The following is a 13883-nucleotide window of genomic DNA, read 5'->3' on the forward strand; positions in this document are numbered from 1 at the left end:
GTTTTTTATGTATCAGCTATGTATATCTAGTTACCTATGTAGTCATGTATACTCAAATTTATATGCATGAAATAAAATATAGAATGTTTTTGTTTGCTTATAAGCTAAAATTTGCTTTTGCTTTCATGAATCTCTGTGTTGATTGCTAGTGTAATTAATTGATTACAAAGCATAAGAAATTTGACATTGACTTTAGATTTAATTTCATGCAATTTTAAGGACTTGTGTCAAATAAGCGATTTTGACTGTTTATGCATGGAAGTTAGAATTTGTCCATTTAGTAAGATTGTACAAGCCATTAAGGCCTTTTTTCGATACTTATAAGAACCGATGATTTAATCATTTGTGTATAAGCTAAAACTCTATACACTAAATCATCTACTATATAAGTAAACTGACACCATAAATGAATATATGATCTATTAAAACTGAATAAATATTTATTCTATAATAAATATTATACCTAAACATATGGTTAATAGTATATATCCCAACATGAATAACTTGTTCCCAACCAAACGACCCCTAAGTTTCAAAATTATTCATTTTTTTAAACTACGTGTCAAGTCAAACTAAGTCATATAAATTGAGACGGATGAATATGTATTTTAATTTTTAGTTGAAGGTAGACGCTTAGAATTTTATGTAAATATTAGGAGTACCTCAGCTATATATATTCACTAATCAAATATCCCTAAGCTTTAATTTGGTGAACAAATGCCTACATAATTGCCACAAAAAGCCCCTAAAAAGTATCTCCTCAATTTCACCCAAAATGTCAACATGTGATGTGAATACAAATTTTACAATTTCATCACCAAGCTTACAAGTTTAGCATAAATTCTCTTCAAAGCTATAGATATATCAAATGAAACTCTTTAACGTTTTCCTCTATCGCCCTCAAAAGGTAATTAAATCAAAGTGTATGAATCAAGAAGTTTCTTTACAAATTAACACCGCGTTCCTTCTTCGTATATCACGGAGCTTGAAGGAGTATTATCTTTTAGTTTTTCTTAGCTATCTAATATTTGGAGCTCTCATTAATTAGATTAATTTAAATTCAATATTATATAAGGTTTGTTTAAGAATAAAGTGTTCTTTATCAAACTTTTTCGTTCTTAGAGTTCGAACCAAGATATTTTGTTAAATATGAATTGATATCATCTATCCCACTACATAATAGAATCTTTATTATTAATGATCATAATAATAAAGTATTTGCATTTGTGTGTATTAAATTCTTTTTGAGGTTGTTAACCATATAGTATCATATTTGATACTCTATATAGTATATTTTATTTGTGGTCGTTAATATCATAAGATATTTCGCATTTGCGTACAAATCATCCTGAGTGGTTTTCACTTTAATCAACTCTATAAAAAGAGGAGCAGAAAAATTGAAATTAGAAGACTAAAATAGACCAACTGAAATGTCATCAAATTGGAAAGACTAAAGAATGACTTTGTGGACATGGGTATATTTTGAACTTCCTTACGTGCTAAACGGAAGTTAATTAATTACCTTACTTTTTCATGTCTAAATTTATGTAGTATATTTGTAGTTTCTAAATTTTGAGTGTGAATTTATTTTTTTTAAAAATAAATTTAAAATTTAAAAACCGTAAACTTACTATTAATAACTATGACCAACAACTTAAAATATTTATAAAAAAAAGTTGATCAAAGAAAAGATTAGTTGATTTTCAAAATTTTAATTAAGATTATTGACAAATAAATTGACAGATACGTCACATATTATCGCACAAATAATTTGGATGTGACAGAAATATTAGCAGAATCACTAACAACAATATTACTATGTAGCTAACACTCATTGGTCATGCATGGTATCTTAGTAGTAATAATTTAACTTTTAAATGTCTATTTTACGACTTAATGCTATGATTTATCACCAAAGAAGTATCTATAACTTATTTTAGATCACAAAATTCAAAAGTTATTATTTCATTTTTAAACACCATGTCAAGTCAAACTATATTATATAAATTGAGATTAGAGGGAGTAATACAATAATGTTCAAGTGGTAATAATTAAATCTAACGAGTTAAACTAAGATGCGTAGGAATTAGGAATAGTTATATCTGCACTAAAATTATGTTTAGTAATATAGGATCTTAAATACAATTCATGTGCTAATAACCCAAAAAAATATGTATCGTTTCTTGTAGTGTTTTGAAGATCGTTTCAAATGGAGTGAATTGGGTTGGGCTCTTAGATAGCCTGTTAAGACAATTGGGTTGGGCTCTTAAATAGCCTGTTAAGACAATTGGGTTGGGCCGGACAAATCCTTTTGACAACTCCAGGTCCAAACAACCTGCAACACCCACTATGAAGCAAACAAATGTTAATTATAACTTAATTATTACAGTAATCTTAATCATACATATTAGGAGAAAATCTACTCAGAAAGAATCATGTGAAAGTTCAACCTTGGACCTTGGTCTCAATAAAATGAGAAACTTTTCTTAAACTTTTGAATTCACTTTTATTTATATTTATTAAAAGTCTCACTTTTACTTTAATGGTGTGATAGAACATAAAACCAAATGCCACTTCAAAATTGAAATAGAGAAAGTAATTCGAGCAAGAAAACTACTCAAATAAAAGAAGTATAAATTATAGGAACCACATATTATAAGTACTAAATAACATCCTATCCCTTCTAGTTTTCTATTTACCAAAAATTCCTTAAAAATGATGTTTGCGGGATACATAGCGTTGTGCACGGGATACATTAGGTTTGATACATTCCACATAGCTGGATACATAACGTTGTGCACGGGATACATAGCGTTTGATACATTCCACATAGTGGGATACATAGCGTTGTACACGGGATACATGTGGGATACATAGGTAAATAAGAGATTTTTGAAAATTTTGAAATAAGTAGGGATAAATGGATATTAAGGTAAGTAGAGGAGTGTAGTTAAGTAATTTGTCCATAAAAGAATGAAGTAGACTGTTAACCATAAAAAAAAAGTAGATTGATCATCAATTCATTTAAGCCCAATAATTTACTCTCTCCATTCCAATTTATGTGACACTTTTCAGATTTTGAGATTCAAACATGTCTATCTTTGACTGTAAGTTTTTCATATATCTATTAAATATTTTAAATTGTCAATTATTGTGACTTATAATACTTTTTAGGTAGTTTATAAATATATAAATTTCATTTAAAAAAAATTGAAGATTTCATGCGCAAATACCCAGTCAAACTTAAACTGTTTGACTCTCGAAAAATGAAAAGTGTCACATAAAATGGGATAGAGAAAGAAAATACATAAATATAATAATGTCAAATCATAACAATAATAATAAAACTCTAATAATGAAATATATAAGATATATAACGTGCTACATGATGTTATTATTTTCTAGTAGTAATATATTCCAATGAACCTGGTTAATTAAACCGGTACAAGTCAAGTTGGCATAATGAATTAGCGATCCCTGTACATTTTTATTTTGCAAATCAAGTTGGCTTCTAGAAATGGGTTTAAATTTAATACACTAATAATTCAAACATTTTTTACGATATGAAAGCTACCTATACAATATCCCAGCTACAAGATTTGGTACATGATCGGGATTGCGTATTCCCAGAAAGTCAAACTATAGATGTACTTGGTTGTATTTTTTTAAATAGTACATCCAATCAACTATAAAGAAAATAGACGAGAGAGTTGCTCGGATGGTAAGCACCCCTCACTTTCAACCCGAAGGTGACAAGTTCGAGTCACCAAGAAAGCAAAAGGGGTGGGAGTTATTTATTGAATTGTCTGAAATTAAATTAAAAATTAAAAGCGTGTTTCATGATAAGCTAAAAAAAATGAAGTCACTTCACTATAAATTGGCATTTGAGATGGGCAATATGAAGAACAGATGAAAGCAAAATAAGAAAGAAAAACAATAAAATACTACATAAAAAGGGAAAGGAGAGGAGTGATATGGGTGAGAAATGGGAGGAACTTAGTGGTAAAAACAATTGGGAAGGTCTATTACACCCCTTGGATATTGATCTTCGTAAATACATCATTCAATACGGAGAATTGGCTCAAGCAACTTATGACACTTTCATTACAGAAAGAGCGTCTAAATATGCAGGAGCTAGCAGATACTCTATGGAAAACCTTTTTACTAAGGTTGGACTTGACCCAAACAAGTATCGCGTGACCAAATATTTCTATGCTACTGCATCCATTCCACTTCCCGATGCTTTCATCGTGAAATCATTTTCAAGGGAAGCATGGAGTAAGGAATCAAATTTTATGGGATATATTGCTGTGGCTACTGACGAGGGTAAAGTTTCACTAGGAAGAAGGGATATTGTGATTAATTGGAGAGGAACTTTGCAGAAGATGGAGTGGGTTAATGACCTTCAATTTTTACTTGTCCCAGCACCCAAAATATTTGGTGATGGAGGTTTGCTTCCTTTGTTTAAACCTTTGGTGCATCATGGCTTTTACAACGTTTATACATCAGCGAGTTCAAGATCACAGTTTAATCTGACTAGTGCCAGAGATCAGGTACATGTTAACTATTCGATCAAGATTTATTTATTTATCCGAAAAAGGCTAAAAATATCCCCAATCTATTCGATTTGATAATATATATATATATATATATATATATTGGAACAATTCATCATTTTTTTTTCTTCCTTTTAGGTAATTGAAGAAGTGAAAAGATTGGTTGAGGAATACAAGAATGAAGAGGTGAGCATAACTGTGACTGGACATAGTCTAGGTGCATCACTTGCAATTCTAAATGCAGTTGACATAGCCTTTAATGGAATCAATAAAACAAGTGAAGGCAAGGAGTTCCCAGTGACTGCCTTTTCATTCGCAAGTCCTAAAGTTGGAGATCTCCAATTTAAGGCAGCATTTGACAAACTAAGAAGCCTTCGTGTTTTGAAAATTCATAACTTATTGGATATTGTTCCAAAATACCCACCCATTGGCTATTTTGACGTTGGGAAGGAGCTAATGATTGATACTGCGAGATCTCCCTATGTGAAGCCTCCTGGAGACCCTGTCAGTTGGCATTTGCTGGAGCCGTACTTGCATGGAGTCGCTGGTACTCAAGGTTTAGGACTTTTAGCTGGTTTCAAACTAGAGGTGAATCGCGATATCTCACTTGTCAACAAGCAGTGGGACGTATTGAAAGACGAATATTGTATTCCTGGGTTTTGGTGGGTTGAGAAAAACAAAGGAATGGTTCAACAAGAAGATGGATCTTGGCTTATGTTGGATCGGGATGAGTATGACTTCTGAGGGAGCTAGCTAGCTACAGTTTTAAAAAGTGATCACTTTATTTCCTTTTATGAAATGTTTGAATAAGGGTTTTTATATGTATTGAGTTATGTATCTCTAGTTGATTAATTAAGCAATGACTTACCTATGTAGTCGTGTATACTCAAATTTATATGCATGAAATTAAATATAAAAATTGCTTTTGCTTTCATGAATCTGTGTTGATTGCTAGTGTAATTAATTAGTAGTAATAATTGATTACAAAGCATAAGAAATTTGACTGTGACTTGAGATTTAATTTCGTGCAATATTAATGACTTGTTCAATTATAAGCGATTGTGATGGTTTATGAGAGAGTTAAGATTTGCTTATTTAGTAAGATGGTATAAGACTGGTAAATGTTTTGATAATTTTCACCAATTACAAAATTTTCTTGTTTATAAAAAAAAATAAAAAATAAAAATTTAATTACATGTCCAAATAAATCAATTTCCAACTTTAAATAAACTCTACACAAATTAAAGATTCCAAATTCACAACCAAATGCTTACTAATTAAGTCATGAAAAATACCAATTAATTAGACAAACAGAAAAATAAAAGAACATAACATTAAGATAAGGTAAAGGAATATTAAAGAGTTTCTTTGCTTGTACATTTAAAAGTCGGTTTGTTTGTTCAGGGAGAAACTCTCACCTTATGTTTTTTTTTTTCTTATAAAATGAGATCTCTTATAAAAATCAAATCGAAGAAATTAAATAACAGATTTTTTTTTTGTTTGATTTGGTTTTGGTATAATTTCAAAAATTGATATAATTTGATTTGATTTTAATTTTTAGCAATATATATATATATATATTTATTCTTTCAATTTAAATTATTTTTTATAATTTGTCTGAGTAACTAATAAAAAAATTTCATATTATGACTATATAAAATATATTTAATAATTAAATATCTTTATAAAAATATTTAGACGATTTCTCATGGATCAATCTAAATTGCAAATCAACTTAATTTTGAAATGGGTTATATTAAATGGATCAAAATAAGTCCCGTAAAAATATAATAAATGAGCCATAATAAAAATAAATGAGCTATTGATCCATCCAAATCTAACGAGTTGTAGGATTATAATTTTATAGGCAGATTTTACCCCCTTTAATTATAGGGAATTTTCGCATATAGTCACTCAAAAATAGCTTAATTATGCTTCATAGCTATAGTTCGCTAATTTCAATTCGTAGCCACATGTTATAGAGAGGAGAGTGACGAGCGAGATTGGGAGAAGAAGGAGAGATGCGAGTGAGAGAGCAAAGATTGGAGATAGGTGAATTGTTAGTTAGATAATTGTATATATGTAACTACTAACTACTATGTAGATGTATCAATTATTGTATTTGTGTATCTGCATACAATATGAATTCGTATACAATTGAATCGAGTTAAAACATTTGTATTTGTATATCTAATATCTCTCTCGCTTTATACAAACACAAATTAAACATTGTATTTGTATAAAAGCATGAGAGAGAGAAAGACAAAAGAGAACTGGGCAGGGAAAATTTTGTATTTATATAATTATAAGTGAATATGGTGGAGTATTTGTATTTATATATCTCATCCCTCTCATTTTATACAAACACAAATTATTCATTTGTGTTTGTATAAAGTGAGAGAAAGTTTGGCAGAAGGATAGAGGGAGAGAGACTGGCAGGGAGAGGAGAGAGGCAAGGGATAGATGACTGAAAAAGAGGAGAGTGGCGAGCGAGATTCCAGAGAGAGAAGAAGAGAGGAGAGAGGCGAGAGAGAATGTAATTATAACTAGAAGTAAACTCCGAATTGTAATTAATGCAAACTGTAATTATGTTAGCTAATTAACTAGTCTATAATTGCTTAACCGTGTAATTTTCTCTTTAATTATCATTAACAACCAAAAAGTTAATACACTTAAAAGAGCACATAGAGTCATAACCACTTTGTGGGAATGAAGTATATAGTAGTTGGTGGTGGTGATGGGAGGAGTAAAATATTTGTTTTACTCCCTTTAACTATGGGAATTTTTTTCATAAAGTCACTCAAAAATAGCTTATTTATGCTCCATAACTATAGTTTGCTAATTATGATTCGTAGCTACATGTTATAGGAAAAAGAGTGGCGAGCGAGAGAGGGCAGAGAGTGGAGAGAGTTGAATTGTATATGTATATCAGTTAGATAATTGTACATAACTACTATGTATATGTATCAATTATTGTATTTGTATATCTACATACAATTTGAATTAGTATACAAATGAATCGAGTTAAAACATCGGTATTTATATATCTAAATCTCTATATCTCTTTATACAAACACAAATTATACATTGTATTTGTACAATTTGTGTTTGTCTAAAGCGAGAGAGAGAAAACAGACTTGGGCAGGTGAAAATTTGTATTTGTATAATTATAAGTGAATAGGGCGGAGAGATATGTATTTGTATAATTTATGTTGTACAAAGTGAGAGAAAGATTGACAGAAGAGAAGTGAGAGAGAGACTGGGCAGGAAGAGGAGAGAGGCGAGGGAGAGACGACTGAAAAAGAGGAGAGTGACGAGCGAGATTCCAGAGAGAGGGAAGAGAGGCGAGAGAGAGAGAGGAAGAGAGGAGAGAGGCGAGAGAGAATGTAATTATAGCTAGAAGTAAACTCCGAATTATATTAATACAAATTATAGCTATGTTAACTAATTAACTAGTATATATTTACTTAACCGCATAATTTTTCTTCCAATTATCATTAACAACCTAAAAGTTAATACACTTAAAAGAGCACCTAGAGTCATAACCACTTTCTGGGAATGAAGTATATAGTAGTTGGTGGTGGTGATAAGAGGAATAAAATATTTGAGACACTTGTAATAAAATATTTTCTCCATTTATTTTTATTTGTTCTTTTTAAATTTTGCTTCCTTAAAAATAATTATAAATATACATATTTTGGATTTGAGTAATATCCTTAGATAGTCACCCATATTTGGGAAATTATCTAATAATATTATTTTTATTTATTTTAGGATTACAATACCTATATTAATTTATGTTTAGTACTATTAGATTTTGGATATAATTTAAAAAATAAGTAACTAATGCTAAGGATAAAACATGATTTTTAAAAATCTATTTGCCTATGTTAAAAATAAAAATTTATTTTCAAAATACTGAACAAGTAAAATGAAACAATGATGTGCTAAGTGACGTTATTTTCTATTTGTAAATTGTTCCAATTTCCAATGATCACGTAGTTTAACCCGGGCAATTCAAGTTGGCATGATGGATTTCCGATCCCTATACATTTTCCCAAGGCACTTTTTTATATTTGCAAGTCAAGTTGGCTTATGGGGTTGATTGGTTACAAGAAATGGGTTTGAATTTTTTACAATATCAAAGCTACTAACAATATCATACAAGATTTGCTTAAATTATAGATGTACCAAGTCGCCACCCACTGTACCAAGTTGTAGTTTTTTATTTTTATTTTTAATGCTACATCAAATTTACCATCAAAATGTAAATATAAAATATTTTTATGTTGTTTGAATTGGTAACTCAAAAAGGTACACTAATGCAGGACTTTAAAAAAATCAATAATTCGTAGTATTCTTTCATTCCTAATAAGAAATTAGATTTTTCTCTGAATGTTCTTTTTCGAACACCAGGTGAGAAATTTAATTATTGCTAGTTAAAAAACTAGCCTAGGCGCCCTGCCTAGTGGATTCGTGTAAAACGCCAATGAAATTATATAGCGGCAAGTGACAATGTAATAAAGCTTTAAATTATTGATTTCGCAAGTGTTCTTAATATTGTAATCAAATAAGAACCGAATCCTTTGTATATTCGAGAGAGAATCTAATTATATGGAAGGTAGATACGCGTATTTATTGAATTGTCTGACTACTCTTAGGCGATGACCTTGTTAACAATAAATAAAAAATTACAAGCACTTTACATGATAAGCTAAAAAATTGAAGCTGCTTCACTATAAATTGGCATTTGAAGAAGAAAATCGTAGGAATCTTATAAGAAGCAACAAAGAGAATTTTTTTTTACATAAAAAGCAAAAGAGAGGAGTGATATGGGTAGCATGGCTGAAAAATGGGACGAACTTAGTGGGAAAACCAATTGGGATGGGCTATTACACCCCTTGGATATTGATCTGTTGGGTTTTGAAGGTGATTAGGGCGTCATGCGGAAGCTAATTGCAAATAATATGATTGATAAATTAGATGACAAAAACTTTTATTAAAAACTAATATTATTATATGAAAACTAATATAAAGAAAAATATTAAAATTGTTGAGAGATTAAATCTCCCCATAAACAAAACTCTTTATTGACTACATTGTGAATGTTATTATGTTATGTGTTAGAAGAAAACAAACTTATATTTATAGAGTCCTAAAACCTTTTCTTACTAGAAAAAGAGTCCTAAAAGGAGAGAATAAACCAATTATGAAATAATATTATATTTTCCTTTCAAGAAAAGTAAAAACATTTATGGTAATGTTTTGTCTTTTCTTTAAAGAAAAATAAATCTTAAATTATGGTAAGAAAATCAGGGCAAAACCCTAACATGATCTTCGTAAATATATCATTCAATACGGAGAATTGGCTCAAGCAACTTATGACACTTTTATAACAGAGAGCGTCCAAATATGCAGGAGCTAGCAGATATTCGATGGAAAATCTCTTCACTAAGGTTGGACTTGACCCACTCAAGTATCGAGTGACTAAATATTTCTATGCTACCTCATCTATTCCACTTCCTGATGCTTTCATTACAAGATCATTTTCAAGGGAAGCATGGAGCAAGAAAATCAAATTTTATGGGTTATGTTGCTGTGGCTACTGATGAGGGTAAAGTTGCACTAGGAAGAAGAGATATTGTGGTTGCTTGGAGAGGAACTAAGCAAGCGTTGGAGTGGGTTAATGACCTTCAATTTCTACTTATTCCAGCACCCAAAGTTTTTGGTAATGGAGGTTTGCTTCCTTTGTTTCAACCTTTGGTGCATCATGGCTTCTATAACATTTATACAACAGAAAGCGCTCGATCACAATTTAATCAGACTAGCGTTCGGGATCAGGTGCATATTATGAACTTCGTTTCTCATTAATTTTAATAATAATATGACTATAATGAAGCTAAAAAAATCTCACAGTTTGATGACTTTTTTTCCTCTCTTTAGGTAATGGAAGAAGTGAAAAGATTGGTCGAGGAATATAAGAATGAAGATGTCAGCATAACAGTGACCGGACATAGCCTAGGTGCATCACTTGCAACTCTAAATGCAGTTGACATAGCCTTCAATGGTATCAACAAAACAAGTAATGGCAAGGAGTTTCCAGTAACTGCCTTTCCATTCGCAAGTCCTAAAGTTGGAGATATCAATTTTCTCAAGGCATTTTTCAAACTGAAGCATCTTCACATCTTGAGTATTCATAACTTATTGGATATTGTTCCGAAATACCCACTCATTGGCTTTTTTGACGTTGGAAAGGAGCTAATGATTGATACCACAAAATCTCCCTATGTGAAGCCTCCCGGAGAAATTGTTAGCTGGCATTTGTTGGAGCCATACTTGCATGGAGTCGCTGGTACTCAAGGTTTAGGACTTTTAGCTAGTTTTAAACTAGAGGTGAATCGCGATATCTCACTTGTCAACAAAGAGTGGAACATACTGAAAAACGAATATTGTGTTCCTGGGTTTTGGTGGGCTGAAAAGCACAAAGGAATGGTTCAACAAGAAACTGGATCTTGGCTTCTGATGGATCGCGACGAGTATGACTTCTGAGGCCGGGAGATAGAATTTTAAACATGATCACTAATTGTTTCCTTTCATATAATGTTTGAATAAAGGTTTTAAGCTTGTGGAAATCATATCCTATAGTATTTATGTATTATGGTTCCTCTATAATATGAGTACTTATAATTTTAGGATAGCCCTCTTCTCCATTTGTCTGTCTCTTCATTTTCCCAAGTTTTATATTCGATGGAAGCCACGTGCCATAATTATGAATTAAAGGTTGAGATTCATATATCTAATTAATTAAGGTCCTTACCATGATTAGAATAGAGATAATATCGCAGATATTCACTTAACTATGCACTCTTCTCTTAGAAAGTTACTGAACTATGCATTTTTCTCTCAAAAAGGCACCCAACTACCAGTGTCTTACCTGTAAAGTCACTCAACCTAGCTAGTTAATTGTTTTTTTAATTTAAATTTGTTGACATAATTTTTAATTAAAAACCATAATTTTAGAAAATAAAAAATACTCTATCAGTACCTAATTACTTGTCCACTTTTAAATTGACACATTTATTAAGAAAACAATGATTGATATAGTGAGTTTACCATTTTATCTCTATTAATTGTGAAGTGGATAAATTAGAAATTTAATATTTTCAAAAATGTAACATCTCGCAACTTGAAATAGCTAGAAAAAAGCTAAGAACTTGAAATAATCATTTTTGGAAAGTACAAGGAAATCTGAAAATTTTTAAATAAGTTAAAGTTGAAATTTTGGTCAACTTCGAACGACCATAACTCCTAGCTCAGGATGATTTAGGTGTATTTCCAGATATGGTTGGAAAGCTCTTGGATTTATCTTTCCAACGCCGCCGAGTTTACACAATTCTGAGTTTGTATGAGTGAGTTACATCCTTTGTAAGTTGGGCTGTTGGATTAAGGAAATGTCCGAATCCTGATTTTTAAGGGTAGTTTGGTCTTTTCCTTATCCAATTAATTAAATCCGTTTTTAGTAAAATAATTGGGGTCAAGACTGAGTTAGTTCATTTTACGCTTTTAAAAATTAGAGTTAGGGTTTTTGGAGAAAGAATGCAAGAGAAAGGAAAGAAGAAAAGCAAGTTTCGCTAAGAACGATCGATTTTGGTTGTGGATTCGCCAAGGAATTGATCCTACAAGGTATGTAAGTCTCTCGTAGCGTTGGGTTCATTCACCCACGCGCCAAACATGTTTAGTTTCAGCGCAATTCGTCCTACAAGAGTTTGAAAGTTGATGTTCTTGACATGAATTCTTGAATTTGAATGTTGTTCTTGAATTGGGTTGAATTGTGGAGTTTCCGCGATCTTGACATTGTGTTTTAGAGTTACTTTGAATTAGGTTCTTGAGTACATACGCTGGGTATCAGGATCTAAAACGAATTTGAGGAAGATAATCGAATTTATGTGGTTTGAGGGTGAAAAACGAAGAAGGAAAAAGTCGAGTAAGGTTCATGAAACAGGTCCGCGTCGCGGACTTGTTCCTCCTATGAACAAAAATCTGCCCCGCGTCACGAAGAGGACGTGGACTCTTCTGTCTCAAAATTTAATTTCGCGAGTAATTATTTAGAAGACCTCCGCGTCGCGGACTCGTTCCAAGACGGTGATTTCGTAACTCTTCTCTAGTTTAGTTATCCTAAATCCTTCCTAAACATCATGAGGTCTTTCCAAACACAAATCATAATCCATGAATCCATAATTCAATTCAAGGATCAGTTAAGAGTCAATTCAAGTAAGAGTTAAGATCAAAGTCAAGAGTCAAGTAAGAGAAATTCATTTCAAGTTTTCATAAGTCTTTTACAAACGTTTTAACTTTGTCTTAAGACTTAAGTTTGAAGTTAAGCAAAGAGTAAAAGGTAAAGTTTGAAGTTCATGTCTTCAAAAGTATATGGGGACTAAGTATTTCCAAAGAGATTTGAAATGTTTTCACATTTAAATAAGAACAGAAACTGAGATTTCCAAAGAGCCTTCGGGCTAGTTTTCAGAAAGAGTAATAGCTTTTTAAATGAAACAAGCAGGGAAACTGAGATTTCCAAGATAGCCTTTAAGCTAAGTTTTGAGCACTAATCTCAAATCACAGAATAAGTATGTTTTTAAAACATAAGAGCTAGTATATTTTGGGAGTAGTATTGAGCACCGAATTGGGGGCGGGCATGAGTTCAGATAACTCACACCTCCATAAAACCACGTAGCCATCATGGGTAGAAATGGGTCATACTTTTTAGATGAACCTTTTCGAAATAGACTAGTGGATCCATTAGGCAGTTTAGGTCTTATACCTTTGGCCAGGTATATGATGCGCTGGCAGCGTGAGGAAGATTGTTGTATCATCACTATAGCTCTTAAGTGATGGTTGTCGGTTAGAGAAACTCCCACATAAGTTATATTTTTTATATACATCAGTTCATTATATTTCTAAATACATTTCAGAGTTATTTGTATCTTGCATACACACAGAGTTGATATCATGTTTTTAAACAACTTTTCTTTATATTGCACTTGTTTTTGAACTGCTTTATATTGAAATGAGTTCTGTCATGTTGAGTTGAGTTGAGTTGAGCCAGGTAAGTTTTTCAGTTTCTCTCAGATTCTTTCAAGCCTATGATATTTTAGCATTCCAACTCGTATACTAGTACATTCAATGTACTGATGCCAGTTGGCCTGCATCGTATTATGATGCAGACACAGGTAACTAGGATCGGCATTTCGGCGCATCGTTGATCCAGTGAGCAGTCCAGAGTCTGTTGGTGAGCCTCCTTGCTTTCTGGAGGATCCATTTCATTGCTTT

The 13883-nt window shown here is 31.7% G+C and overlaps 1 protein-coding gene and 1 pseudogene across 1 annotated transcript; both read left to right on the forward strand.

Annotated features, from left to right (window-relative positions):
- The first annotated feature begins 3958 nt into the window (after positions 1–3958).
- Positions 3959–5490, forward strand: LOC125835212 (phospholipase A1-IIgamma-like). Its single transcript, XM_049514336.1, has 2 exons — positions 3959–4553; positions 4695–5490. The coding sequence occupies exons 1-2, from the start codon at positions 3975–3977 to the stop codon at positions 5298–5300; spliced, it is 1185 nt and encodes a 394-aa protein (XP_049370293.1). The 5' UTR covers positions 3959–3974; the 3' UTR covers positions 5301–5490.
- A 3898-nt stretch (positions 5491–9388) lies between these two features.
- Positions 9389–11105, forward strand: LOC125835215 (phospholipase A1-IIgamma-like; annotated as a pseudogene).
- Positions 11106–13883: the final 2778 nt, after the last annotated feature.

The sequence above is a fragment of the Solanum verrucosum genome, unplaced genomic scaffold, assembly GCF_900185275.1.
Source record: "Solanum verrucosum unplaced genomic scaffold, falcon-dt-bn FXZP01001278.1, whole genome shotgun sequence".
Classification (NCBI taxonomy): Eukaryota; Viridiplantae; Streptophyta; class Magnoliopsida; order Solanales; family Solanaceae; genus Solanum; species Solanum verrucosum.